Source organism: Mastacembelus armatus, chromosome 6, assembly GCF_900324485.2.
Source record: "Mastacembelus armatus chromosome 6, fMasArm1.2, whole genome shotgun sequence".
Lineage (NCBI taxonomy): Eukaryota > Metazoa > Chordata > Actinopteri > Synbranchiformes > Mastacembelidae > Mastacembelus > Mastacembelus armatus.
In genome coordinates, this window is record NC_046638.1 from 14,122,185 (window position 1) to 14,147,473 (window position 25,289).

At 40.5% G+C, this 25,289-nt stretch overlaps 2 protein-coding genes and 1 long non-coding RNA gene across 6 annotated transcripts; 1 reads left to right on the plus strand and 2 right to left on the minus strand.

The window, feature by feature from the left end:
• Positions 1 to 572: 572 nt before the first annotated feature.
• On the plus strand, positions 573 to 3,412 carry LOC113132493 (uncharacterized). The gene is made up of 3 exons (XR_003295901.2): positions 573 to 847; positions 2,022 to 2,159; positions 3,265 to 3,412. It is a non-coding gene; the product is annotated as an uncharacterized LOC113132493 (long non-coding RNA).
• On the minus strand, positions 2,011 to 10,867 carry prmt7 (protein arginine methyltransferase 7). Of its 4 annotated transcripts, none has more exons than XM_026310593.1 (17): positions 10,654 to 10,867; positions 10,101 to 10,137; positions 9,258 to 9,407; positions 8,073 to 8,181; positions 7,795 to 7,907; positions 7,350 to 7,579; positions 7,070 to 7,250; positions 6,850 to 6,986; positions 6,347 to 6,485; positions 6,174 to 6,257; positions 6,040 to 6,087; positions 5,811 to 5,900; positions 4,682 to 4,843; positions 4,324 to 4,398; positions 4,050 to 4,210; positions 3,587 to 3,683; positions 2,011 to 3,376 (listed from the first exon to the last, which is right to left on the minus strand). In XM_026310593.1, exons 1-17 carry the CDS (start codon positions 10,746 to 10,748, stop codon positions 3,218 to 3,220), a joined length of 2,067 nt encoding a protein of 688 aa, XP_026166378.1. In that variant the 5' UTR covers positions 10,749 to 10,867; the 3' UTR covers positions 2,011 to 3,217. The 4 variants fall into 4 exon arrangements, with proteins under 4 accessions (XP_026166378.1, XP_026166377.1, XP_026166375.1 ...); XM_026310594.1 differs by having other exon boundaries at positions 3,218 to 3,376; positions 6,859 to 6,986; XM_026310592.1 differs by having other exon boundaries at positions 2,011 to 3,683; positions 6,859 to 6,986.
• A 1,427-nt stretch (positions 10,868 to 12,294) lies between these two features.
• exoc3l1 (exocyst complex component 3-like 1) lies at positions 12,295 to 23,553 on the minus strand. Its single transcript, XM_026310412.1, has 15 exons — positions 23,316 to 23,553; positions 20,722 to 20,897; positions 20,320 to 20,539; positions 19,393 to 19,605; positions 18,120 to 18,319; positions 17,826 to 18,044; positions 17,528 to 17,598; positions 16,900 to 17,017; positions 16,560 to 16,685; positions 16,108 to 16,208; positions 15,885 to 16,001; positions 15,434 to 15,704; positions 14,368 to 14,523; positions 13,940 to 14,073; positions 12,295 to 13,770 (listed from the first exon to the last, which is right to left on the minus strand). The coding sequence occupies exons 1-15, from the start codon at positions 23,356 to 23,358 to the stop codon at positions 13,584 to 13,586; spliced, it is 2,352 nt and encodes a 783-aa protein (XP_026166197.1). The 5' UTR covers positions 23,359 to 23,553; the 3' UTR covers positions 12,295 to 13,583.
• Positions 23,554 to 25,289: the final 1,736 nt, after the last annotated feature.

The following is a 25,289-nucleotide window of genomic DNA, read 5'->3' on the forward strand; positions in this document are numbered from 1 at the left end:
AATATAGAATTGTTTAGGAAGAACACATAGCACTATGCATAAAACAGCATACAAATATGAAAACACCATCCCAAGAGTGAAGTATGGTAGACGGAGCATCGTGACCTGGGGTTTTGGTCTGGACTTGGACTGTTGGCTATTTTGGTGGGCACATTGAATTCCCAAGGTTATCAAAGCATCCTACAGGATAATGTCAGGGTTGCTGTCTACAAGCTGAAGCTAAGGAGAAGCTAGGTGATGTAGTAGGACAATGACCTTAAACACTGAGGTAAATTCACCACTGAATGGCTTCAGGCACACAAAATCCAACTTTTGGAGTGGCCCAGTCAGATCCCAGACCTCAACCAAATATAGGTGCAGTGGAATGACCTCAGGAGAGTCATTCACATTAGACATCTTAAGAATATATCTAGCTTCAGCAGTTCTGTAAGGGGAATGGTCCAAAACTCCTGCTTGTGGTGTTAGGGACCTGTATATGTTGGAGTTGTTTTAAGTTCCATGTGCGGCAAACTGTCTAAACTACCAGATGTGCTTCTAAGTACTGATGTTTTCCTAACATAGAGTATGAGACAAGTTCTTTACAGAGCAGAGATATATGCTGAAGCAAGCAAGAAAACATCTTGTCATTTATCATCTTGTCATAATTACTGTATATTTCTGCATTAAATAGATGTAAAAAATGAATACAACAATTAATACTCTAATGTTTCTAGGTGGAAGCAGAGTTGTTCAGCTGAGCTCAGTGTTCGTGCAACAGCTGGATCACCACTTCTCTGAGCTGATGGGAGCCTCCAGAGGAAGGGTGGAGGAACGGGACACGCATGAAAGGATATCACAACAAACGTAGGTAGGGGTTGTGTTTGGTTTTTTTCTTTAAACAAATCTCTGCTCAGATTTTTTTCTTCTTTAGTTTTAGTTATTAGACCAGTGGGTACTTGGTTAAGGTCAGCATACCACAATTTACTAAAGACAATCCCTGGCCGATCCAGGACACTTTCAGTTTAACAGTGACCTAACAGAAATACCATCAAAAAAAGTGATGAACACAATAATGCATACATAAATGTGATCCAGTAATGTGACATGTTCAATGGGAGATGATTAATTACTTCTACTTTTGGATTAAGTATATTTTGATACTTTTGTATTTCTACTGAAGTAAAATTTTGAACACTTTTACCTCTAAGAGTATTATTACACTGCAGTATTTATACTTTTACTTAATTAAGGACTTAAAGGATCTGAGTACTTCTCCCATTGCTGATAGCATAATACTGAGAACGGTTAAAATTATGTTCCAGTAATAGTCATGATATTGTACTGGACAGGTTACAAATAATGTTAAGTAAAATATACAGAACTGAATTTACTCCTTAATTCTAAATTCAGGTGTTAACTAATCTTAATTTCCCAATAGTTTACAAATAAGTCAGCAGAAACTTTAGCCACAAATCCTTTAATTTCCTATTATGTTCAAAGTGTGAAATATCTACTTAATAAACCCCTCAATTTCAAAATACCTTAAAAAAGAAAGTCAAAAGAGTTTAAATTTCTATCCCTTTAATTAACATGTTGCTGTATGTTGTATTTTGAAATATTTGATAAATCCCTTAATTATAAATGTAAGTTATTTGAATAAAGTTTTTTAAGCAAGCTTTGAGTTTTTGAAAGAAGTAATTGCACCTATGCCCAAATAATTTTTAGGTGTTCTCATTCTCTTTAGCTGGTTTAGCTAAAAATTGAAGATTTGTAAATGCCACAAAAGCTGCCTGATCTAAACAGAGCTCTGTCTGTGGACAAACTGTGCACGTGGTAAGAAACTTGCTCCAGGATTGTGGCATGTGATGTTAGGGATATGGGTTTTTTGTTTGTTTGTTTTTTTTTTTTTTTTTTTTTTAAAGCTGTTCTGTGCACATTTGACTTAAATGACATCCAGAATTAAACTGCCACCTTGTCGTGCATTATTACAGCATATCTCTGCAATGAATAAACAGTAAAAATGTAATTCTACATGTTTCTAGGCAGAAGCAAAGTTGTTCAACTGAGCTCAGTTCGTGCAACAGCTGGATCACTGCCTCCCTGAGATAATGGGAGCCTCCACAGGAAGGGTGGAGGAACGGGACATATATGAAAGGATATCACAACGATTGCAGACAGAGGTTGTGTTTTTTGTTTTTTTTTTTTAAAACAAAGATTAGCTCATCAAGAGTTTCTTTATTCATTAGTCTTAGTTACTGTATTAGGATGTACTTAGGCCTGACGGTCAATGAGTGAGATTTGAATAAACACAGTGCATTCATTCAATATTACACGTAGGGTTTCAATGACTTGTCTAAAAGGTCTAAACTTATTCTAGTATTTTAAATTCTTTACTGATCAGTTGGAAAATTTCCAATATAGTATATTGCTTATAAAAACAAGCAGGAGTGTTGTCTTTTTATTTTTCAGTTTAGTACAGTAAATCAGATCCAGACTTACAATATTCCTAGGTACCCCTTCTAATTCAGGGCATGTGGCCTGCAGCAGTATAATGTAACAGGTAACACACAGTATCCAACATTAAGAAGAAAATGTTAGATCTGATGGTCAGGGGAGTGATATCACTGTTAGTTCCTGTAGTGTCATGGTCAAAAAGAAGTAAACTTTCTTCATGGAAACTTTACAACAATAAAGCCAAGACTAACAATATAAAACTTCTCTACAATAAAATAACATTTGGCTTTTTTAGACCAGTGACCTGGAAATTCACTTAAACCTGTACAGAACTGACTGACTGAATATCAGCTTGCCAGTCTGTGTTACCTTCCTGATGTGATGGATATAATTGTTTAATAAGTTTTTATTAAACAAGTAAAAAAAATGAACATAGCTAAATTCTTCACTAGTTGGTTATGGGAAGCTATTAATATGAACTATTGTGCTTATTATTATTATTGTTATAATAATAATTAACTGAGGAAATGTTTTTCAATTTTCCTTTCAAGTCTAAAAACACTGAATTCTGGTCAGTTTTGGAGATGATAATGGCCCCATTTCAGTTGTTAGATTAAGTCATCTTCATAAAGGCAAATGGGCAAATGGGTCAGAACAACAAGCCTGGATGAACCACCGATGTTAAATGTCCACTCAAATGGCCAAATGCAAACACAGTACTCATGAGGTAAAAAAAAAAAACGCAGTTTTAAGAATTTGTCCATCAGTCAGTGACTGTTCCACATTACTGAGATTCGATGCTGAAGTCCATCTTAATGTCTCCTGAACTAGGTTCAAACGTGAAGCTGTAAGACACTGCAGCTCTGCCATCACCTGAACTCTCCCACGGTGACCTGAAGAAATAAACTCCCTGCTTCCTGTGCCGGGTCCACTCACAGTCACCCTGCAGGAACAGACAAGACAGGAAAATATCAAGTCTGTCACACTTCATGCAGCTGCTTCCATCTGGTGATTGTTCTGTGACAGAAAGCACCAGAACAACTGCAGCAGCTGAAAAGTGTTTGTTAGAATGCAAAGTAGGAAAAATGCAAACATGCTCAGATTTAAAGTAGATAAGAAGGGTCCAAGGTACAGAGGTGAAAAGCATAAATACCTGCTCACCAACTGGTCCCATCAGACCTGCACTAACAGTGATGTCTCTGGTTAGGTGGTACTCCATCCACAATGCAACACCATGGCAACGACCACTCCTGAAACAGTGTTAACCACACAACACTGAGTGTTGAATGTTTCAGATTTAAACCAGTTTATAGGCAAATGTTGCACAAAAAGTATCCATTATGGCATCATTTTGTGTTAGTTACTTCATTACTGTATAAGAGCAGCTGAAACAGACCATTAGCAACTATGCTGGTCAATAAAGACTGTAGCTACTGCTATTCCATATGCTTTTATCAGGTTGCATAGTCTTCTCTGGTGCCTTGTGAAAACTCTAAACTAGTCTTCAACTGTTTCTGAGAGATGAAGCTGTTTGTGTAGAGTTGTCTTATCTTATCTAGATCATCTAAAAGTGTTTAAGTTCTAGAAAGTGTCATGGTGATAGAAAGAGACTGTACCTTAACAATGGCAGTGAGCCCTGATTACAGACTGGCTGTTGTGGGACACACTGTGTGAAATCAAAAGTCATGACGGCCTTGGACTGAGTCAGAGCACGGCACGGGTACTCCCATAGAGGGTGGGGCTCTGCCTCACGGGACTCACGGAAATCCAGAGATTGCTGGAGGGGCAGATGTGGCCAGTTATATTTTTTGTGGAAACAGGAGATTCAAAACAGACCCAGTTTAAGCCATGTTACAAAACTGACAGAACATGAATTACATAAAGTGTTACCTGGACCATTTCATTCATGGGTGTGACATCAAAGCCCTCACATGTTCCACAAGGTGCTCTTATCCTCCACAAATCCTGGCATTGTAAAGACAAGTCATTTACATTTTATACTATTACACTATTAAGAACTGTTCCAGAAAAAAAAAGTGATATTTCCTCCCACAGAACACATCAGTGTTATAAAAAAAAGTCAAGGAGACCACAAACTAGGACGACTAATGAAGAAGGCGACAGGGAATATGCAGAACTATGCAAAAGAGAATTTAAAACAGAAATACTACAAAACCAACAGTGGAAGTTCATTTTTTCTATTTTTAGAAAACATGTCTCTGTATGAAAATATTCCCATCTGGCCAACCTGGAACTCCACAGCCACCATGTGAAGTGTGGCAGAGTAGGGCAGGATGGTGGCACTGGGCTGCAGGAGGCCTGCCAGGGCAGTCCGACAATACCAGAAGAACAGGGAGTGCCAGGGCAAAAGACTGGTGCTGAAATATGGCTCACCCAGCAGGACTGAGATCTGTACAAGAGACAGCATACACTGAGTGACAATTCTGGGATGATCTGTTAATATAATATCTACTGGGTTTAATACCAGTCAATGAAACCTGGAAAGCAGCATTGATTTTTTTGGAGAACTGAGGGTAGTAAACAGCAAAATCGTTATTTAAAAATAAGAAAACTGGCAAAAGAAAATGCAAATTAATGCATTTCCATCTGCTCTCCTTAAACCAGAGGTGTCAAACTCCAGCCCTCAGATGTCCTCCTTGTTTTCCAACTATCCCTGCCCTTCCAGTGTCCTTTGAGGACTAACGCTTGACACCTGTGCCTTAAATAAATTGAGTTAATTTATTGAGGTACACAGCTGAAGTGATGCTAATTTCCCAGTCAGATCCCATTAAATCATGAGAAGAGAGGTGGCTACGATGAAATGACATAAATAAAGGATCAGCAGTCACACAGGTTAGCAATACACAGATGTAAATATGAAAACATGTTTGTAACATGTTAATCTCAGGGTGTCATAGCAATGTTCCACACTGATGATGTTGTTTTTGACTGCCACTGTGGCTCAAGTTGGACCTAGAGTGGAAATTAATGCTCCAATTACCTCATGATTTATTCTTTGAGTATCCAATATGCTTTGTTGCATTTTGTTTTTAAATTTTACATTCTTAGATGTTTCTACTCAGTATTTATGTGCAAACAGAAAATGCCCACAAAAACAGGACCAACATGCAGTGCTGTTTTAGTTATCTGCACATCGGTTCTCTACCAACTGCTGACAAAAACACTGGAGCTGCTACTTGCTCCATGTTTCACAACTAGCTGCTAACCTTGGCTTTCTGTTTGACTGCCAACCTCTGGCTTCAATTATGTGTTTCACATCGTAAAGTATTAAAATATTAATTGGTGCTGTTTTAAAGCCAAATCTTCATTGTTGGTGACACCCTGGGGCACATAACAAAAGGTGTTTCCAAAGATACCTGTTCTCCTTCTAAGTCATTACTGCTCAGCTGATCAGGCCTGATCTCCAGCAGCTCAACACCTCCATCCATCGAATTGGCTTCCAACACCTGCAAACAAACAAACAAACAAAAAAAAAAAAGATGTAGTAATAGCACTCACTGCCTAATGCTGACAAGTCTAAACTGTCACAATATCAAGGAGCATCTCTGAGGTCTTAAAGCAAAGTAAATAAATCAGTTCATTTACCTGCTCCATAACCTGCTTGGACATTCTGGAGTTTTCCAAACTGAAGACCTAAGAGGCAGAGTGAATAACAAGTCATCAGCAGAGCCTGAGTATGGTGATTAGATTGTAAAGGTACAGTATGTGCCCAGTCAAACCTTCTTGGCTCCAAGCATATGAGCAAACACAGGAAGCAGACTTCCATCACTGACACCAAGACACACACTGTCCTCTCTCAGAACCTGCAGGTAACACAGAAGGTAATGAGACAACAGTCATATCCAGGCATTCTCTGGCAAAAAGGCCGGACTCTGGCCTGCCTGTCACTTACACTGCGCAGGGCACTGACGTAGCTCTGTGTACGCTGTCTGTCATTGAGTTCACCGAAACGAGGCCGTGTCCAAACTAGGTGAGCCTGGCAAGTACAACATGGCCGAGACGGAAGCGTTTTTGTCTGCAAGTCCCGCTGGCTGAAAACAGTAACACGCACAAGTCTGAAGTCATTAGTATGGTTGGCCCTGAGACATTCAGACTTCATGACACCTGTACGTATTTATTCAGCTCCCAAATACTTCTAAAAACATGCTTTCACTTGTCTAGTCTGTGAGTGCAGGCTATAGTTAAAAATGACAGGAATTAAGAATGTTTTGATAACTGGATCACTAAATAAAAATAAGTGACAATGTCAATTAGCATGGAAGACAACACACACAGGTGTCCATGCACAGTGACAACACACACTGTGACCTGCACTCAAAACTTCTAACAGTGGGTTTGCATTACCCTGTGGTGCAGGAGGCATATAGTACAGAAACACAGGTTGTTGTTTCTGACCTGTTGTACCTGTGAGACTGCAGGCTGTACCAGAGACTGTAGTCATCATGGCAGACAGTCAGACTGAGCTCCTCTCCTGCTGTCACCCTGCTCTCCATGGGCAGGAAGTACACACTCTGCATCCAGTGATCCCGCCACTAAAAACACACCACAGCATTAACAGGGGCCGACAGATGGCTGAATGCCCGATTCATAACTTTGTGTCCTACTTCTAACTCACAGGAGCCATCTTTGGCTGTGGGTATGTCCAGCTGGGAGCCATGGTACACACAACAGATCCATTGGGATCCATATCAAGGTCCCACCAGGACAGGACCACCTGGGCTCGACCACTGATCTGAGCCACAAACTGAGAGGAGTGGGACTGGAAGGCACTGCTAACTGGCTTACTGAAATCCACACTGAAAGGGAAGGATGGAGCCCACAGAGAGAGAGAGAGAGAAGGCAAGATGTTAAAACGCGCTGTTGACAGTAACAGAAAATCGCTCTCACTTTCATACCTGAACATTGTGCAGAGAGGACCCAGTGGGGTGAAGCTGCGAGGAGACACCTGGCTCAGCTGGATGTCACACACCGAATGGGCTCCAGCACAGTGGCACACAGCAGGTGGTGGGACCAAACGGGCCCCCTCTACATCCACCGGCTGCAGCTGAGCCCAGCTCCACAGCAGCTCTGACTCCACCAGCTGGGCATAGACCGTGGCTCGATGGGGAACTGCCTCACAGCCCTCCTGCAGCATGGACGGACATTAGGAACACCAAGTGAAGACAAGGAATCTACCCACATAGATAGCAGATGCAGCCTATTTTAGCAAAAAATAATTTAGTACATGATTTAATTCCTGGTGTATAACAGATTACAGCTATGATATAGTTTATGACAAGTTAGAACATTTCATTATTTGCCTATTGAAACATAAATAGATACAACTGCTCACACACAAACCTGAACCAGATTTTGGTGAGCATGTTCATAGCTTGGCAGAGCTCCTTCACCTATCAGTTCTGTATCAAACAGTTCTGTGATGAGGACATTGGCCTTCATTTGCATATCCCCATCTGTATTAAATCACAAACACAACACATCTCAGCAGACCAGATGAATCAAACCTGTAAAAGAAAATCTGCTTTGTCTAAATTGGAGATAATAAAATATGCTTTCCCCATCAGACTGAATGACAACATTCATGTAGTTCAGCTGTGTGTACATATTGCTTCTCTGACCTGGCCCCACAGTGACATCAGTAGAGTGTTTGTTAATAATCTTGATCTTGCCAGAGAAGCCGTTTTTCTCCACAATGCACTGGGCAGCTTCAGCCATGGGCTTAAAAACCTGTAGATGCAACGAAGACAGAGATGACACCTGAAGCCATATAACTTCTGTGATCTGAGACTGGTGTTGAGTGATGAGCAGTTAATGACAACACAAAACTGACATTTGTTAGTGCTAACATGGTTGGTTATGAGTAATTTTAAGGAAAACTCATCTACAACTTGTCAGTTTTATATCATTGCAGAGATAAATACATATAGTTGGTCTTTGATAGTTATGCAGCATTCATTAACCATAAGCTGACTTTTCTGCACTAGAAGGCCTTCTAACAAACTCAATTTTGTTTGATTGCCACTTAAAAATTTTTACTTTAATATTCTTTTGGTGTTAATTTTAAAATATGTATGACAAGACTATATTTTCTAACTAATGTGTGCAATGTTGTGCAGTATTACTGGGTAGTACTTTTTAAGTTCTTAGTGTTTTTTATTCTATTTTGTACATATTCTATTCTATTCATATATCTTATGTGTGCGTTGTGCATGTGTGTGGCTGGGCACCGCAGAGAAGAACTTCAATTTAGTTGTTCTTAACTGATCAATGATGAAGGCTATTCTATTCTATACGATTCAAATGATAATTTGTTGCAGCTCATAAGTCCATCCATGTCACAGTCCAAAATCAAGTGGTGATAGCATCTATATTTAAACTTTTGTGAGTGCTAGACTGCACATACAAGTAAATTGTGGCTAAAGTGTGAGACAATGAAAACAGATTTATCATTTCTTAACCCTTGTATGGTGTTCGGGTCTGTGAAACTCGTTTTCTAACAGAGGTAAAGGGCAAATGTTAACCATATATGCTGTATATATTGCTTGTATTTGGGATGAAGTAAACATCTGTTGAGTAACATAACATAAAATTAACATTAATTTGATTGAATGAGTTCAATTAAAAACAAAAAAATGCAGCGGGTCCACCAGACAAGACAACACCACACAAGGGTTAATTCAGTATTTATAGGATGAATGAACATGATACATTTTCATTATAACATGCTATACAGTGGAAATATGGGGCAAAATGGGGGAGAAGTATCATTCATGCACAAAAAGTGTATACAAATATATATATACCTCCACAGAATAGCAGAGGTCAGCTCCAGCAGTGATGGCCATCATGGACAACAGGCCCGTACCGGTGCCGATGTCTAGGATAACAACCTTCTCCCCACGAGCTTTTACTCTTGCCACAGCTGCACAGATCCCCCGGTAGTACTTCTCATTCTGAAAGGTAGACAGTATGGCAGATGTGGTATGTGACTGCTCTATACTGACCTGTTTGTTATTATTTAACAATGACAGGCTGGATGAGAGTTTTTCTGTCTACAGCTGAAATATATTTAACAATCCATCAACATCCCCATCTTCTAAATCTTAAAGTAAGCAAAAAAATCTTCAGATTCTGGACTGCTGCTCCGACAAAACAAAAAAATCTAACATCATCTCCTTGGGCTTGATGATGTCTTTCATTTCATAAACCAAAAATTTACCAAGACAATAACTAACGCATTAATAAACAATCAATTAAATTATTGATATCTGCAGTCCTAGGGGCCCTTCGAACGTTAGTCCGTTTTCCTTGAAGACAGGAGAAATTGAAGGGAAATGAGTGGAGAATGAACTGTATATCAACAGTTCATAATCTCTTTCCAATGTTTTTTTAATCTGATTATTGTTACATGAAGTGTTCAGCCCACTGTATTTAGCTCGGAAGGTTATGAGATTGTTCTCACACCTCAGGGAAAACAACTGGACAAATGTACATCCTGTAGCCTTCTGATACCCGCTGAAAACGCAGGAGGTTTTCCTGCAGCTGCCATATAACCATCCATATAACCAATAGCATTCTGTCAAAATCTTAATGGCGGAATAGCATAAATAATGTGACCAGAGTGATTGTCAGTGTCCAATACTCACCCTGTCATGGTCATGCAGCATGTCAGCGTAACAGGACCTGAAAGACAAACATAAGTCAGACATGATTAACAGATCTGTGGTGTTTGGGGTTGTTAATATGAAAACAAACTCAAACTGAAGAGTCTCAGTTTCTTGGCTGTTGGAATAAAACTAACTATTCTTACTGAGTAATGTTCATATATGAAAAGTACTGCACAATACTGCAGTATTTTAGCTAAGTGCATGATGGTACAGAGCTGAGAGGAGAATATAGTGGGCATTGTGTACAGGTATTAAGGAGTCCACAACGCACATGTACTTCATACAAAACATGTATGTGTCAAACCCAAAACTTACAACACTTAAGATCTTAGTAAGCCACAATCCATATGAAAATGCGCTGAAACAGTTTGCTTAATGTTTGATAAACGAAAAAAGTCTGTGGAAAACAAAGGAAGATTTTCTACGGGGCTCTAAAGTAAAATATTCTCCTTTCCGTGTTAGATTATTTGACCGAATGATGTTATGCTCTTTTCAGCGTTTCCATGTGATGCTAACGTTAGCTCAGGGCTACCTGGCTATCTCCTGGTGGTAGTCGTACTCTTCACTCTCCTCCACCCAGTCTAAAGCTCCCGTGGTCGGGTTGGCTCTTCCACAGAAGGTCTTCATCTCTGCCACGGTCGTCACAGCAGCCCGGTACGCTGTATAGCTTAACGAGGGCTGTTTTTGCTAAAACCGAAGTAGACTAGAGAAGCAGCGTTGGCTATCGGCAGCAGCCATGTTTCCTGATGACGTCACATCCTAGCTTGGTCACGTGACCGGCGCTTCCTTTACTTTAACAAGGAATTTCTGCGAACAGTTAATTGATTAGCTACTTAGGATGACAGACAGGAATCAGTGCACCTCGATATTCATTTGGTGTGACGGGCTATGTACCATGTCTTGTCTTTTTGCAGTGCATTTGTTTGTGTGTGTTTTGTCTATTTGCATGTGGTTTCTTAAGTTGCACTGTGTAGAGCTGTCAGGGCCACCAAAGGCAAAAAAAAAAGGTTAGAATGATTGACTCACTAAGGTTACAATCCAAAGAATGGCCAACATTTTTGCTTGAAAATGATGTTAAAACAGTAAATGAAAATAGTAAATACTTTTTAATCAATTAACTAATTGATTAATCGACTACTTGCTATGATTGTAATGAATTAATTTTCTTGGGTGGCTCTCCTTGTGGCTTTTTCTAAACTGATCTCTGGAAGTTATCAAGGCTGATTCTTTATATTATTACTAATACAAACTTTCTTAAGTACGTCACTTCTAGTTTTACTGTGCCAAATATACCACTGGATACCATTTATCCTCACTTTCTGTTCCCTCAAGTTCACTGTCATCCTCACAATCACAGGGTATATCCCAAACCTCCCTAGTGGGTGTATATTGATCGTAGAGGATTCTGGTATCCATTCTCAGTGAGCATGCATGCAAATATTAGGAAAAACACTGATGAATCCGTCACTTAGCACCAATCTACAAGCTACAACAGGAGAACAGCTTGCTCCAAGAAAAGATCTGCACAATGCTGCCCTGGAGCAACAAACAGAAAGCAACATATTTTTTAGATGCAAATATTCTACCGCATTTAATGAATTATTACTCTTGAAATGTTCAAGTAGTATTCTTTATTTCAAGGTTATTAGTGCTTATAAGGACAAAATGAGTTCAAACTTCTTCCGTTCTGCACAGGCCATACAGCCAGAGGGCCTCAATTACTAAAAGGAAGTCCCATCTTCCTACTGGCCATCACATCCACTTTGAATCTGGCTATAGAAAATGTCCTAATGCAGTTGCAAGTGTAAAAAAAAGAGACAGTTTGGGTAGAAGGGGACTGGAAACTTTCTGTTGCCTCAGGGCAATGCAGTGCAGTAAAGGGTTAATTTATTTTTTCGTTTTTTACTCCAACAAAAGGAAAATAAAGTGAATAGTAGTGCCATATAAAATATTTATCTTCCTGTTGGATTTATATGTACCTAGTACTAAATATAAAAATGAAAGTTGATTTCGGAAACCATTTATTTAACAGAATTACAGTGTGCTTTAAAGGCTGGCACTGAACCAGAACAAGCAAAATATCTTTTGAAATACCAATAGGAAACACCATTCAAAAGGAAATGGCAAAAAAAAAAAAAAAAAAAAAAATCGCATAAATACAATAAATACACTACAAAATTAGATTAAAAGCAGCCAATGTAAACAGCAGTACAAGATAATTGGAGAAAACCAAAATCCAAAAGGAAAGGTAATGAAAAGGTGATTGTACGAGATTTAAAAGTAGTGAATTAGCAGCCTACGTTCCTTAGGTATGATGGACTAAACATACTGTAGGTTGCTACTCATACAGCAATTTTTATCTGTTACACACTGCAAAATGGATCACATGCTCTTTCATTTGCACGTGATGTTCTAACTCTAGCTTGACCTTCCACTGATTAGCCCAGAAATTAGCATAACATTTTTTATTGTGATTTTATTTCTACCTACCTTTCCAGCATGAGATACACATTGTATCATACATAAAGTGACAAGCCAATTCAAAATCCAATAGTTTGTTTCTTCCATAGTGAGTTACAGTAATAGAAGCTTAGAATTTGCTTACATTTATAAGTTTCAGATCTCAGGGTTGTTTGTGGACTACATGATTAAATGCTTCTTTCTTCTGTCAGGTTAAAAGTCTCTCTAATGCTGCTCATGCCTTATATCACAAGGTCCTAGTTGAAGATCTCCTCTATAGGTAACACTGTTACAGGTGAAATGAAAAGGTCTATTCCCCAAAAAACTTAAAAAACATTGCTCCATTGTGGAATTTAGCCATGCAGAGAGTGTCACCTTTATGTAGTTCAGGATATATTCCTGCAAGAAATCTGCTGCTGTAAGTGAAATTTTACTTGGAGTGCACAATGTTTTGCTTGAAGTATAAAGTCCAGCAACTGAAAACTTTTAGCAAGCAAATTGACCCGACAAAGCGACAAAGGATGAAGTAACATAATCTACCATGTAAAAATGAACAGTTCATTCTTCCTTGTGGCAGCAGTTCAGCAGAGGTTACAGAAGGTCACTTTAAAGCGTCATTGTCCATTTGATAGCATCACAAATCCTGAAAATATTGCCAAGCAGAAAGAGTGCCATGTGCTCTTTACTCATGTCATGATACATGATTTCTCTGTCAGAAGAAAAAAAGGTTTTAAAATAGTTATTCTTGTTTAAAGTTGCTTACTGCATAATCAACCCAATGGTTGATGCTCCCTGGATCAATTGTGAGTGGCAAAAATAAGCACTGGTTGGCCATCCATCAATATAACTTCAAACTCAGCAGGAACGGATTCACCAGCATCTTTCTGCTTGGTCCTGAATATTTTTGTTTAACAATGATTTTGGGGTAACTTCGCTTGATGATCCATCTGATTTTAATGTGAAAGTCTGTGTGCAGAACAGGCAAGGTTTTTGTTATTCTAGTCATGCACACTTAGCAGTGGGCAGACAGAATGCCATGGTGGAGGGAGGCACCAGGATGTCAGTGAAGATGGGTCGATATCCTGCTGGCAGCGGTGGGGCACTCTGCTCCAGCAAGTCCAGCACAGCCCCCCTGATGTCTCTGGAGACGTCACCACGAATGTCCAAGAGTACAGACACATGTTCTTCACTGAGGGAACAGAAACCCAGACAGATATAATCCCCTAACATCAATTACATCAATATCTTCATTAGCATTACCCTTTTTAAATGGTAGATACCTAACTTTGATATAAATGGATATGCAGCAGACTTATAACATGCAACAGCAGTTTGTAATAGTGATGGTACTAAATTACCTGATATCGGGATATTTGGCCACAAGTCCTGATAGTTCCAGAGTGAGCATGCCAGGATCTTTCAGTCGGATGAAGTCAGCCAGGACAGGTAGCAAGGCTAATGGGTTTACATCAGCTACTGAGCCGTCACCTTCCTACAGAGACTTAAAGTTAAACATCTGTGTTTGACTGATTACACACAGTGAGTGCTTACACAAAAACCATTATTATGACTGAAGCTGCCATTGGTTACATCATTCCACATACTTCTTACAGACACTCAGGGTAGCAGTGATTGGTTCTATAATCCATGATCTCAGAGATGAACCTCAAACTGACGGCACATGACACTATGATATTGCAAAGGTTCATGATGAACCTTTCTGAATTATGTCAGCGCTCATTAATGTCAGGTGAATGCTATGATGTCTAATACTACAAATGCTTACCAGACACTGGAAGCTTTCTCTGAACAGCTGGTCATCCTGGAGCATCTGCTGAGCAAGCTGCCTCCTCTCCTCTGCGCTGCGACACACTGTTCTTTTCTGCATCAGAGCCCTGACGTACTCCACCACCATCAGCCACTGGGCCTCCTCCTGCAGACACTGTATACACACACACACACACACACGCACACACACGCACGCACACGCACGCACACGCACGCGCACACACGCACACACACACACACAAAGATTCACAGGACATGTTGACTACATATAAAAGGTACAGCAAAGTGCCTCCAGTGCAGCTTAGTGGTGATTAGTGAAGAACATTGCATAGTTGTTTTGGAACTTCATGTCTCCTGCCCAGCTGGGCAGCACCAAGTTCAAGGAGTTTGAGAAGAGGAAGATGTTGTAAATTGTTCGAGAAGGAACCTGACCTTTTACCTCCACTCTGAAATCGAGAAACCCACATTAACGTTTGGTTGATATGGGGCTTAAGTGGATCAGTACTAAGCTTTCACCCCTGAATCCATATTGCACATTGCAACACTGCGATAGAATTCAACAAAAGCAAAATATTTTTTGGGACTTATTCAAATGCTTCTTACTCAATTCTTGCATTTTTCTTTAGGAATGAAATTTCTCAGATAAAAATAGTATTATTATTCTGCTCTAAAATAAATAATTACCATAACAGCTTTCAAAAACGTCTCTCAGCCAAATAGTTTTTTAAAATGCATAATATACAGTGTTTTGAGATAAACACAGTAGAGATATAGGCATAATCATTCTGATGTTGTGCTATAGCAGACATATTTCAGGCAGACAAGAAAAACAAAAAGTTGACAGTTATAATAAAAACAAAATATACACATTTAGACATACACATGTTGGTAAAGACAACCAAGAATTGGGGAAGACGCTTGCAGGATCTTCCACTGTTGCTTAGCGATTTATATTTGATTTGAATCTATTTGTAATTAGTAGGTTTTATCAACCATTGATTTATCACAAATACAGTATAATTAATATACGATCAAAGAATGTTGATGGAAAGATAAGCTCTGACCTGTCGGCAGGGCGGCCGAACACGACCGTACAGCTCCAGGTGACGCTCCAAGACGTGGCAGAGTTTGGGTGTGGGTTCTCCCTGGACCAGCCAGGGTCGGGTCAGCAGGCTTGGGAGAAAAGGCTGAAGGTCCAACAGGAGTTGATCCATCACCAGTCGACAGGCCCGTCTTACAGCCCGGTCGAGAGCTGCCAGAGGATTGGGTGGAGTCCGCGAGAACTGGCTTGCTGACCGGGTAGACTGCTGCTGCTGCAGGCTCTCTGTAGACTTTCTGCATCACACACAGAGAACACCATGGAGTGTATGGTGAGTGAAGACTGGAGAAGTTACATTCGAGCTTGTGATGCTGGCAAATATGATATTGACCCACTGTAAATCCCTGAAGTGTTGCAAAATTTAAAGTGTAGATTAGCTTTGAAAGCATTTCACCATTACTCTGTCATAATCTTACTTAAGGATAATGCAGTTGCTGATGGAAGCCAGCAAATAGTAGAGGTAGAACTTGTTCTTGTTGTTACTTGGATCTCTGCGATGCTCTTTGCCAAATTCCACCAGAGCTTCTCGGAACCTTTGAAGTACAAATGAGAAGCAATAGCAATAAAAAAGGTAAATTGCCCAAAGCAGCTGAGAATAAAACAGAAGCAGGTATGGAAAGGTAGCCACAAGCAACACACTTGTTTAAGAGGTTCTCCATTTCATACAGTCCCATCTGTATAGTCTGATCTCGTAGGGATTCTCCAATCATCAGAGCCACTCGGGCGTTCTCCTCCAGCATCTATCACACACAGCCCACACAAAATACACAATATGAATATAAATAATATGAACAGATCTCAGGTTGCAGGTAGATGTTATGATGCTGAAAGGATCAGACATTTGAAAGGAGAAGTAGGGAGTGGAAGCAATAAATACATTATGTCACACTAGTTGTGCGTCCAGGGAGTGGACAGGGATGATTACATTAGATTAGAGTAGATGAATCTCACTGTTCAGACTGAACTCAGGCATCTTTGATATTGACTCCTTGTATATGTAACTTCACTTATTTTGATTCACAGCTGCATGATAGTGCCACATTTTTGCCTGCAGACACCCTTTGTGGTTGGGCACTGGGTAGTATCCTTACCTGTGTGATGATAGTAGGTAGACTGGTTTGGTAGAAACCTTCATGGTCTGTATCTGGCTCCTGCTCCCTTTGCCAGTCTTGCAGTTCCACCTGAAGAGCTTTGTGCATCCACTCTGATACACTCTTCTGTAATGGCAACATCACACTCACCCAATGTGCTTAATAAGACTGTCTGACTTTGACAGACTCCATCACACCCCCTCTACATATTATAGAACTCTCTGCTCTGTAGGGTAATGTGCAGTCCTATTTCCAGATAATATAATGTTTTTTTAATTCAGTAGCCTGACCTACATACTAAGACCAAAAAAGTAGTTCTCAATTTGTGAAATGGCCTCACCCTGACACTCTGCACATATTTGTTTTGCAGTTGCTCAAGTCCTTCAGCAGAGATAAGAGGTCCCAGCTCTTCTCTCTCCATCTCCACCACCAGCTCAGGATGACCCATCATGTCTGGGCTGCCAAAACAAGACAATCAGTCTCAGAGCATCTGATGGTTAAGAGTGTTCAACGAATATAGCAGCAACAAAAACAAGCTCTAAAAGATTAACATAAACATAACATAATTTAATATAAAACTAATCAAATACTTGCAACTCTTTCTTATGAGGCTGCATGTATGTCAGGTATATCAATGAGTATATGAGTTAAAACATTCATTATTCCACCAGAATAAGAATATAATCAATTCTGTGCCAGAGCAATGTTTTTTCCTTACTTCCTATCTCCTTAAACACTTAAATTCAATCTCAATGTTTTTTTATTCTATACTGGGTATATTATGCTGCTGTAACTGTAGAATTTCCTAACCCCAGGATGAATAAAGTATATCTATCTATCTTAGATACAGACATTAGCTGTGTTATATTTTGTATATAGCTTTTTTCTAGCGTTTAAGACACTAGTTTTAAGACACACAAAGACAGAAAGACAAACAATACTGAATCTGTGCAGATTGTTGACCTCACCTGTTGTAGATGTGTAGCACCCAATTTAGTACGGCAAAGATTTCACCACTCTCTAGGTCCCAGCTGCTGACCTAAGCCAGAAAGATCACTTACATATATATAGTGCGATTGTCACCAGAAAATAAAAAAGGAAAATACAATTAACATAGTAAAGTCTCATGGCTCTAAATTGTGAAGACATATCACATGATAAAACATTGAGAAAAATAAGCACTAGCCCATGTAATTATTAATATTAAAGAGTAATATCAAAGCTAAAGGTTTTGCAGCACTGGTTTGTTTCTCTCCCATCACTGACCTGCATTAGGTGAGTATGTAAACAGTAATGGCTAGCCCTAAGGTAAGCTCCTGTTAGCCGGTAGTGTGATGGGACGCAGTGCTCCAGCAGGTGGCGTACAGTGGCCAGGTCAGCCATGATAGCATGCTGGAGAGCAGAGAGGTGGCCCGCCAGACCCGGGCCACGCGTGTGTAGATAGGACACGCTGCGAAAGCGTGCAGAAACCGCCTCCTCTAGTACCTGGAAGGCAGAGCATGAGAAAATTTGTGATCTTGGTGAAAGGTGAAATGTTAGTTTGTATCAGCTGGTGCTGACCTGGAAGAAGCATGATCTCCAGCAGCGAGGACGTCTGGGGGGTAGGGGCCTGTTATTGCCTCCGGGGCCCCCTCTCTCCTCCAGCAGAACTTGGTCCAGGGCTTCCTCTCGCTCCACTATCCTCACTGCTGACACAAATGGTGTGGGGTTTTGTCGGGCCACAGCCAGAGCACTGCTCACCACCGCCCACAGTTCCTTACCTGCAGTGAGAAGGTGGATGTCGAGAATACTGCTCTCAGAAAGCTTTCATTAGACAGTGCAAACAGTACATGATTTCAGACCCACTTGTGTTGGTGTCCCATTAGGCCACCATGAAACAAACTGCACGAAACATTTTTAGATGAACAATAACTGCATAAACACTGCCAACATGCTTAACAAGATGAAAATATGTCAGGATTAACGTAAGATGAACCATCATTTCTCCCGCAATGGGGAAATTGAAATGCTCCAGCAGCATATAGAAAAAGAAGAAATAGCAGCAACACTGCAAAACATGGGTTGGCAAAAAAGGCAAAAATCTACTAATACAGCTTTAAGTTTTGTTGAAGTGTCGAGTTGAAGGTTCCATATGTTAGCAATGGATAGATATGGACTTGATCAAATAACTTTGATTTGAATGTGAAGATTCAATAAACAACATAGCCTTACCTAAATAAAAGCCACAATAGAGAAGCACTGATGTTTCTTGTACTGAGAAACTGTTGACCTGTGTTACATGTGATGATTACGCCATATCATTTATCACAGTAAATTAATTGTAAATATTATGACAGCTTAATATGTATTGCTCTTAGAAGGAGATAGCAATATAAGGATTTAATTTAATAAACCTGTCTAATGCATTTAATGCTGCTTTCCCACAAAGAGCTGTACATGAACTTGGACATGATAAATTAAAGCATGAAATGAGCAAAATTCTTATTTTGGACTGTAGAATGATATTGTTATAGTGGGGTCTTTCAGTACCAGGGATCAAGGAATCTAAGTGATATTCAAATGACGCTATCATCATCATCCGCTTTGTAGATGAACATATAGTATGGCTTACACCATTACAGATACACACACATATATAGTTTTATGTCTCCAATCTTTTTTATATATGTGTCTATATATGTAATATAATATATGTAATAGCTCATTCCCATATTCAAATAATTCATGCTCTGTTAATATAATGCATCAGAAAAGAAAAAAGAAAAACACCAAATACTGCTGCCATACACTGTTTGCTATGGCATTACTGAATAAACACCGAGGATATCCCTACCCAGGGCATCCACCAGCTGCCCCACACCAGAGAAGTATTTAGCCACCAGTTCCTGGTCTTCAGTGCTGAGTGCACTTCCTGATGTGCCAGCAGCCCCGTGGAGCTGCCAGAGGATGTCATCCTGCCAGCGCTCCAGATCCATCAGCCGGGCATGTGCCTCCAGGAGCCGCCGGGACTCCACCAGGCGCTCAGTCTCCAACACCATGCTACGCACTGCAAAGACAAGGAAGGACACAAGGGAAGAATTTATACAAGGAGCTATTGCTGCCCCTTGGGGGTGTTAAAGACTATAATTAACAATTTTAGTTTCCACCAAAAATGTTCTATACTATAACATAAATAGTTTTGGATGAAGAAATGTTTTTCTGGTTCTACACAGAACCAGGAAATGTGGAACCAAAATGAAGAACAGTAGCTGCAAAGACATTTTAACACATCAAATTCAACTTCGTAAACTAGATGAAGAACCATATTGGTAGTAATATGGTTCTTGTGAGGAAGAAAATGTTGACATTCTGGTGCTTGTTCATGAAGATGGTGGTAAAAATGTGCACATTTAAAATAAACTGTAACCAATTCATAATTATTTACCACACTTGAATCAATGCTTTTCTAACACAGTCTAAACCAAAGTATTATCATAAGATAAACGTGGCTTTTTTGCAGGGCTGTATGAGATAGCACTGCATTGCAGGTAAAATATGCATAGAGTCCTATAATATGATAATTACCCCTGGTGTAGTAGGATTGAGGTCAACAGGGGTTGAACTACTTTCAACTCCTGATGATGACATCACTTATACAATAAAGAAAAGTGGTTTCTTTTCTTTTCAGCCATGGACCAGATTAAGTGTGACAACTTTCAGTGAACTAAAAAAACAGACCGAATGGCTGTCAGGCCAGTGTGGGCACAAAGCAGCCTCTCACCAGAGTATAGCCGTGGCAGGTTGCTGACAGCAGCGAGGAGCTGACGGTGGTTGACTGACACGTCTCGAAGCCTCTCCAGAGACTTCACCCCCTCTGCGTTTCCATTGGTTTCCAGTCCTGCCTTCTTCAATGTGTGTGACACCTCCTTTAGCTCAGTCCTGGCCTCCCGGAGCTGCTCCAGACCCCAGCCAACCCCCTCCAGGTATGACTGGACCATGGACTGAAAGGAAATGATTGATTGCAGGTATAAAACAAGACAGAAAGTTGTATTGATTCATAACAATGACTGAGTGGCAGCAATTTCAACTTAAGTGAAAAGCTGCCATCATGGGCTGCATTTATGATACCATTAAATAAAGCTGTCTGCATGCCTCTGTGTATTCTGATGTATCCCTGTATCACCTTGAGTCTGGTGTGTATGGAGGCAGTCCTCTGGCTCTCTCGCTTCCTGTACTGGCTCAATCGTTCAAGATGCTCAGGCTGACAGAAAACACCTGACGCCCACTTCAAGGCAGCTCCACGTGCCAAGCACTCAGCCCTCTCCACCTCTGGCCATACCTCAGCCACTGGTACCGTGTCTGTCAGACAAAGGCAGTAAGTAAAGGCAAGACAATGTTTTTATACAACTGTGCAATGTACATTTTCCCCCAAAACTTGCTAAAATGTAATTCTTTCAACTAAAACGATAAGCTTTAGATCCATCACACAATACCATGAGGGAGGCGTCTTATTAGTCCTAACTTCATTTTGTGGCATGAATAAAATAGTTTTTAAAGCCTCAAACTATATGACCATCAGAAAAATTACATTCACAACCGGGGTGCAACCTTCCCAAAGACAGAGAAAAGCCAGAGCTGGCCTCTGTTATCTACAAAATGAGGTTGAACTTACCCAGCCACTCTTATTATTTCTGTCTCTATAGCAGCTTTGCCTCAGAGAAATATTCAGAGAAATAAAATCCAGTGTGTGATCAGGTTTGTTCCCAGCTGAAAAATTTACTGTCAAGAGTACACTGCTTAATGTTTTATCATCTGTTTCTCATTTACCAGCTCAGGAAAAGTACACCCTGGTTGTGTTACAGCTCCTGATATTGTCCCCAAATGTCTTCCCAGCTCCAACTTACATTCTCTGTTGAGCTGCCAAGAATATTTCCCATTAAAAGAGATTTTTGCCAAGCAGCAACAATATTGATGTTTAGGGAATGGAATACCATCTGAGTCAAACATGACTCTGTGCCCTAATGGAGAGGATCTTTTTATAGCAGAGAGAGCTGGGACCCTGTTGTCAGCCACCCAGTCAGGTAAGCAGGATATCATTTCTCATCTAGTCAGCTAGCCAGGCAGCCATCAGAGTCACGTGACAATGTGTCCATTTGAATTACACACTCTAACTGGTCTTAATTGTACTGATTAGTGACTCAGCAGAAATGAATGGGGCATGCTAGGTCACCAGCACAGAGGACTGTTGCTGTGGCTTCAGGACTGAAAAAGTGTAGTCAGCTGTGTTAATGACAAATTTTAACAGGCTAGGCATGTAGCACTAAAGGTTACGATTCTGTCAGTAACTCGTGCATCTGTGTTTGTGTGTGTGTGTACATCGCTGGACATCTCAGCTCCACAAACAGGGCTGTCTCACAGGAGCTCATCGGATGTTCTGCTTTCTCCTACTAACACTAAATGTCAGTGCTGAAACATCTCTATCAGCAAATCTGCTGAACAATAAACCATAGAGCTCACATCCAGGAACATGATGAGTGCCATGGAAGTAGTGCTGCAACAGCACAGTTAAAAACAACTCCACCGTGGACAATAAAGCAGCTACTCACTCATCATGGTACTATAATGTTGTTGCCACGGTGAGCTGGTATGTAGACCTGCAGACTCACCGTCCAGTGACACATGGTGGAGGATCACTGTCAGTCTGATGGCAACGCAACAAACAGTCTACTTTATTTCACTCAGGCCATCAGTGTCATTATTGGAGCGGTATACAAGGCAATGGCGAGTAACTGGGCACGGGAAATGAAAGATGCTATCAAGATGCATTATGGGGCATGTGTACCATAGGTTTTGGAGCTCGACCCATGCCTGACCCTAAAAGTCAGGAGATCTTGGCCTCTGTTGCTTTTGTTAAACTATCTCTCCAAAGTCCTCCAGCTTTATAGAAGTGCAAGAAAAAAAAGACTATACCTTTAGATCAAACTATTTTTACTCCAGAAAACATAAGCACGCTGTTTTCTTTATCCTTGTCAGGGCAGGGAGGCATTTGAAGTTTCTGATATCCAAAGGTCCTTTTTTGACTGTGGAACCAGCTATTGTCAGTCTCATCATATGGTCGGCTTAGAAGGTGTGGTGGATCTTTTGATCATATCACATGATCTTCATCAGAAGAAGGAGTTTGGGCAATTGCCATGGAACTGTTGACATTCTAAGGGTTACTGTTTTCTAAGCAGCAAATCCTTAAAGAGCATAGGTACAAACCATTTTGTACAAGACACCTGGGTAAATACTATATGCTATGTAAGATCCATGATATGAACAAATGCTCCTTTTGTTGACGTTGTTTATCCAGTTATTTAGAATCACATTTGAACCACCAGGGGACACTAAAACTTCTTGCTCAGACATAGTGATGATCTTACCATAAATAAAGTCAAACTTTAACTTTGGTTTTCATTTTTTTCACCCATTTTTATGAAGCTGAGATGAACCTTCATTACGCTAAGGATGGATGGTGCTGACTGACAGGGAGATGCAATATATCCTCAAAGGTCAGTGATGCCCGTAATCAAGGTATCACCCAAACAGTGACTCCTAAATGATGGATATTGAAGACTTCATTAATTTCTGTCATAGAAAAGCAACTCAGCCATGCACAGCTTTGTTTTGTCTCTGTCCATTAGCACGCTGAGAAGAAGTGGGTGTTGGCCATACAGCAATGTTGTCAACAGGCACACTGTGTGTGTATGTGTGTTCGGTGTGTATGTGTCCCATTACCTCCTGGTTTGTCACCACCATTCTTCTGATCCCCAGCTGACATTGAAGTCCAGTTTTCAGCTGCCCATCCACCGGACAAGGCTCCTTTTCCCCGAGGGCTGGCGCCGTGGGTGCCCAGGGTGCAATGCTGGCAGAGGAGGGTGAAGGAGGACAGAGGGACAGAGAAGAAGAAAGGGTGGAGGAGAGAAGGCACAAATCCATTCTACTGACGACTTTCCTCTTTCCCCTCACACACACACTCTCTCTCACCCAGACACATCCTCTGCTGAGAGGCCGACAGGAAAGGGAGGGAGCTGGTGGGTGGGGGGGTGGAAGAGCATAATACTGAAGGGTGGGGAAGGGGAATACAAAGGGGGAGGGGAGGGGAGAAAGGGGGCAGGGACAGGGAGGGCATAGAGAGATGCTGCATTCAGGGGCATGTTGACAAGATGGTAAATATTATTAGAAAATAATGTTTACCTCAGCTTTCTGGCTCCAGTTTAGAAACTGCTATTTCCAATATCTGAATGATCCTTCGTGCTTTTTAAACTCTTTGTTCATAAAGAAGTAGTTTGGGGAAATAACGGTAGAGTAGCTTAGCATAAAAAGTGAAAACAAGGAAAAACAACTAACCAGGCTCCATGCAGCAGGTAACTAAATCCTCTTACCATCAGCTCTACAGCTCACTCATTAACCTGCTTTACCTCATTTGTTGAAACTGTACAAATTGCAAAACTTACACATTAAAAAAAAAAAAAATCTACAGTGGAGTTGAGCCATGGCGTCCTGATTGCATCAAAAGAACTAAGAACTAAATTGAGTTTCAAGTAATTCAATTTTTTTTTGTCCCTCAGGACATTATAAAATGAGAGAGAGAGAGACCTGGAAATGGGAGGGGCCCAGAGAAACATCCAGATAGTAGCAGAAGGGCTGGGTGAAAAGGGCATAAGTGGACCTGGTGTTCTGCAAATCTCCCAGACTCATAAAGGGAAACCAATTAAACATAGAGTTACAGGAAGAAACTATATATAATGCATAAGTCATTAGTCTACAAAAACCTGTAGTAAAAGGAGGGAAGTTAAAGCAGCTAAGAACCATCCATCCATTATCTATACCCACTTATTTCTATTTAGGGTCATGGGGATCTGCTGGAGTCTATTCCAGCTTCCTTCAGGTGAAAGGCAGGGGTACACCCTGAACAGGTCACCAGTCCATCGCAGGACCACATACAACCACTATGCCGGGTTTCGAACCAGGAACCTTCTTGCTGTGAGGATATAGTGCTAACCATCGAGCCACGTTGTCTTTCACTGTGGGGAAATTTATGTGTCTCAGATGATTTAAGCCAGACATCAGTCTGAACTGTCATAATGTTACTACTAATCATTGAGGCTTCATTGTTCATGCAGAAGAAAATGTGTTGAATTTTGCCACTGAAACACAAAAAGACCTTGCCTCTGTCCGTCTCTGGAGATGTTAGACCAGTGCCGGCTTACCACCATTAAGGGAATTTTTTTGCAGAGCCTAGTGACCCCACCACCCTGTTTACACCTCCAAGCTTCCTGGACCTCTTCAAAACAATGAGGAGTGTGCCAAAGCTCCATAGCTGGAGCAAGCACAAAGACACTATCTGAAAGGAACACAGGTCCATCTTCTTTCAGTGTTACACTTCAAATTTCCTTGTAATTTTCAAATTTGTGTGCAGGTGCCCTGTGACATGTGACTGACTTTTAGAAAATATGTAGCTTTTTTTTTTGTTTTTAAAGTATGACAATTGCCATTAACATTTTCTTTGTCGTCTTATTCCCTGTATCTCAACTTTAACCTGCAGTAAATGACTTCTTGGCCACTTGGGGGCAGTGGAAACAAGCTGTTGAGACAACATCATATAAACTTGAATGACAGCTGTGATGAACAAAATTGTTAAAACATAAAAATGATTTATTATTCAGGTCAGGTTAGAGGCTTCCTACACAAATGTGCTTGAAAATGTGT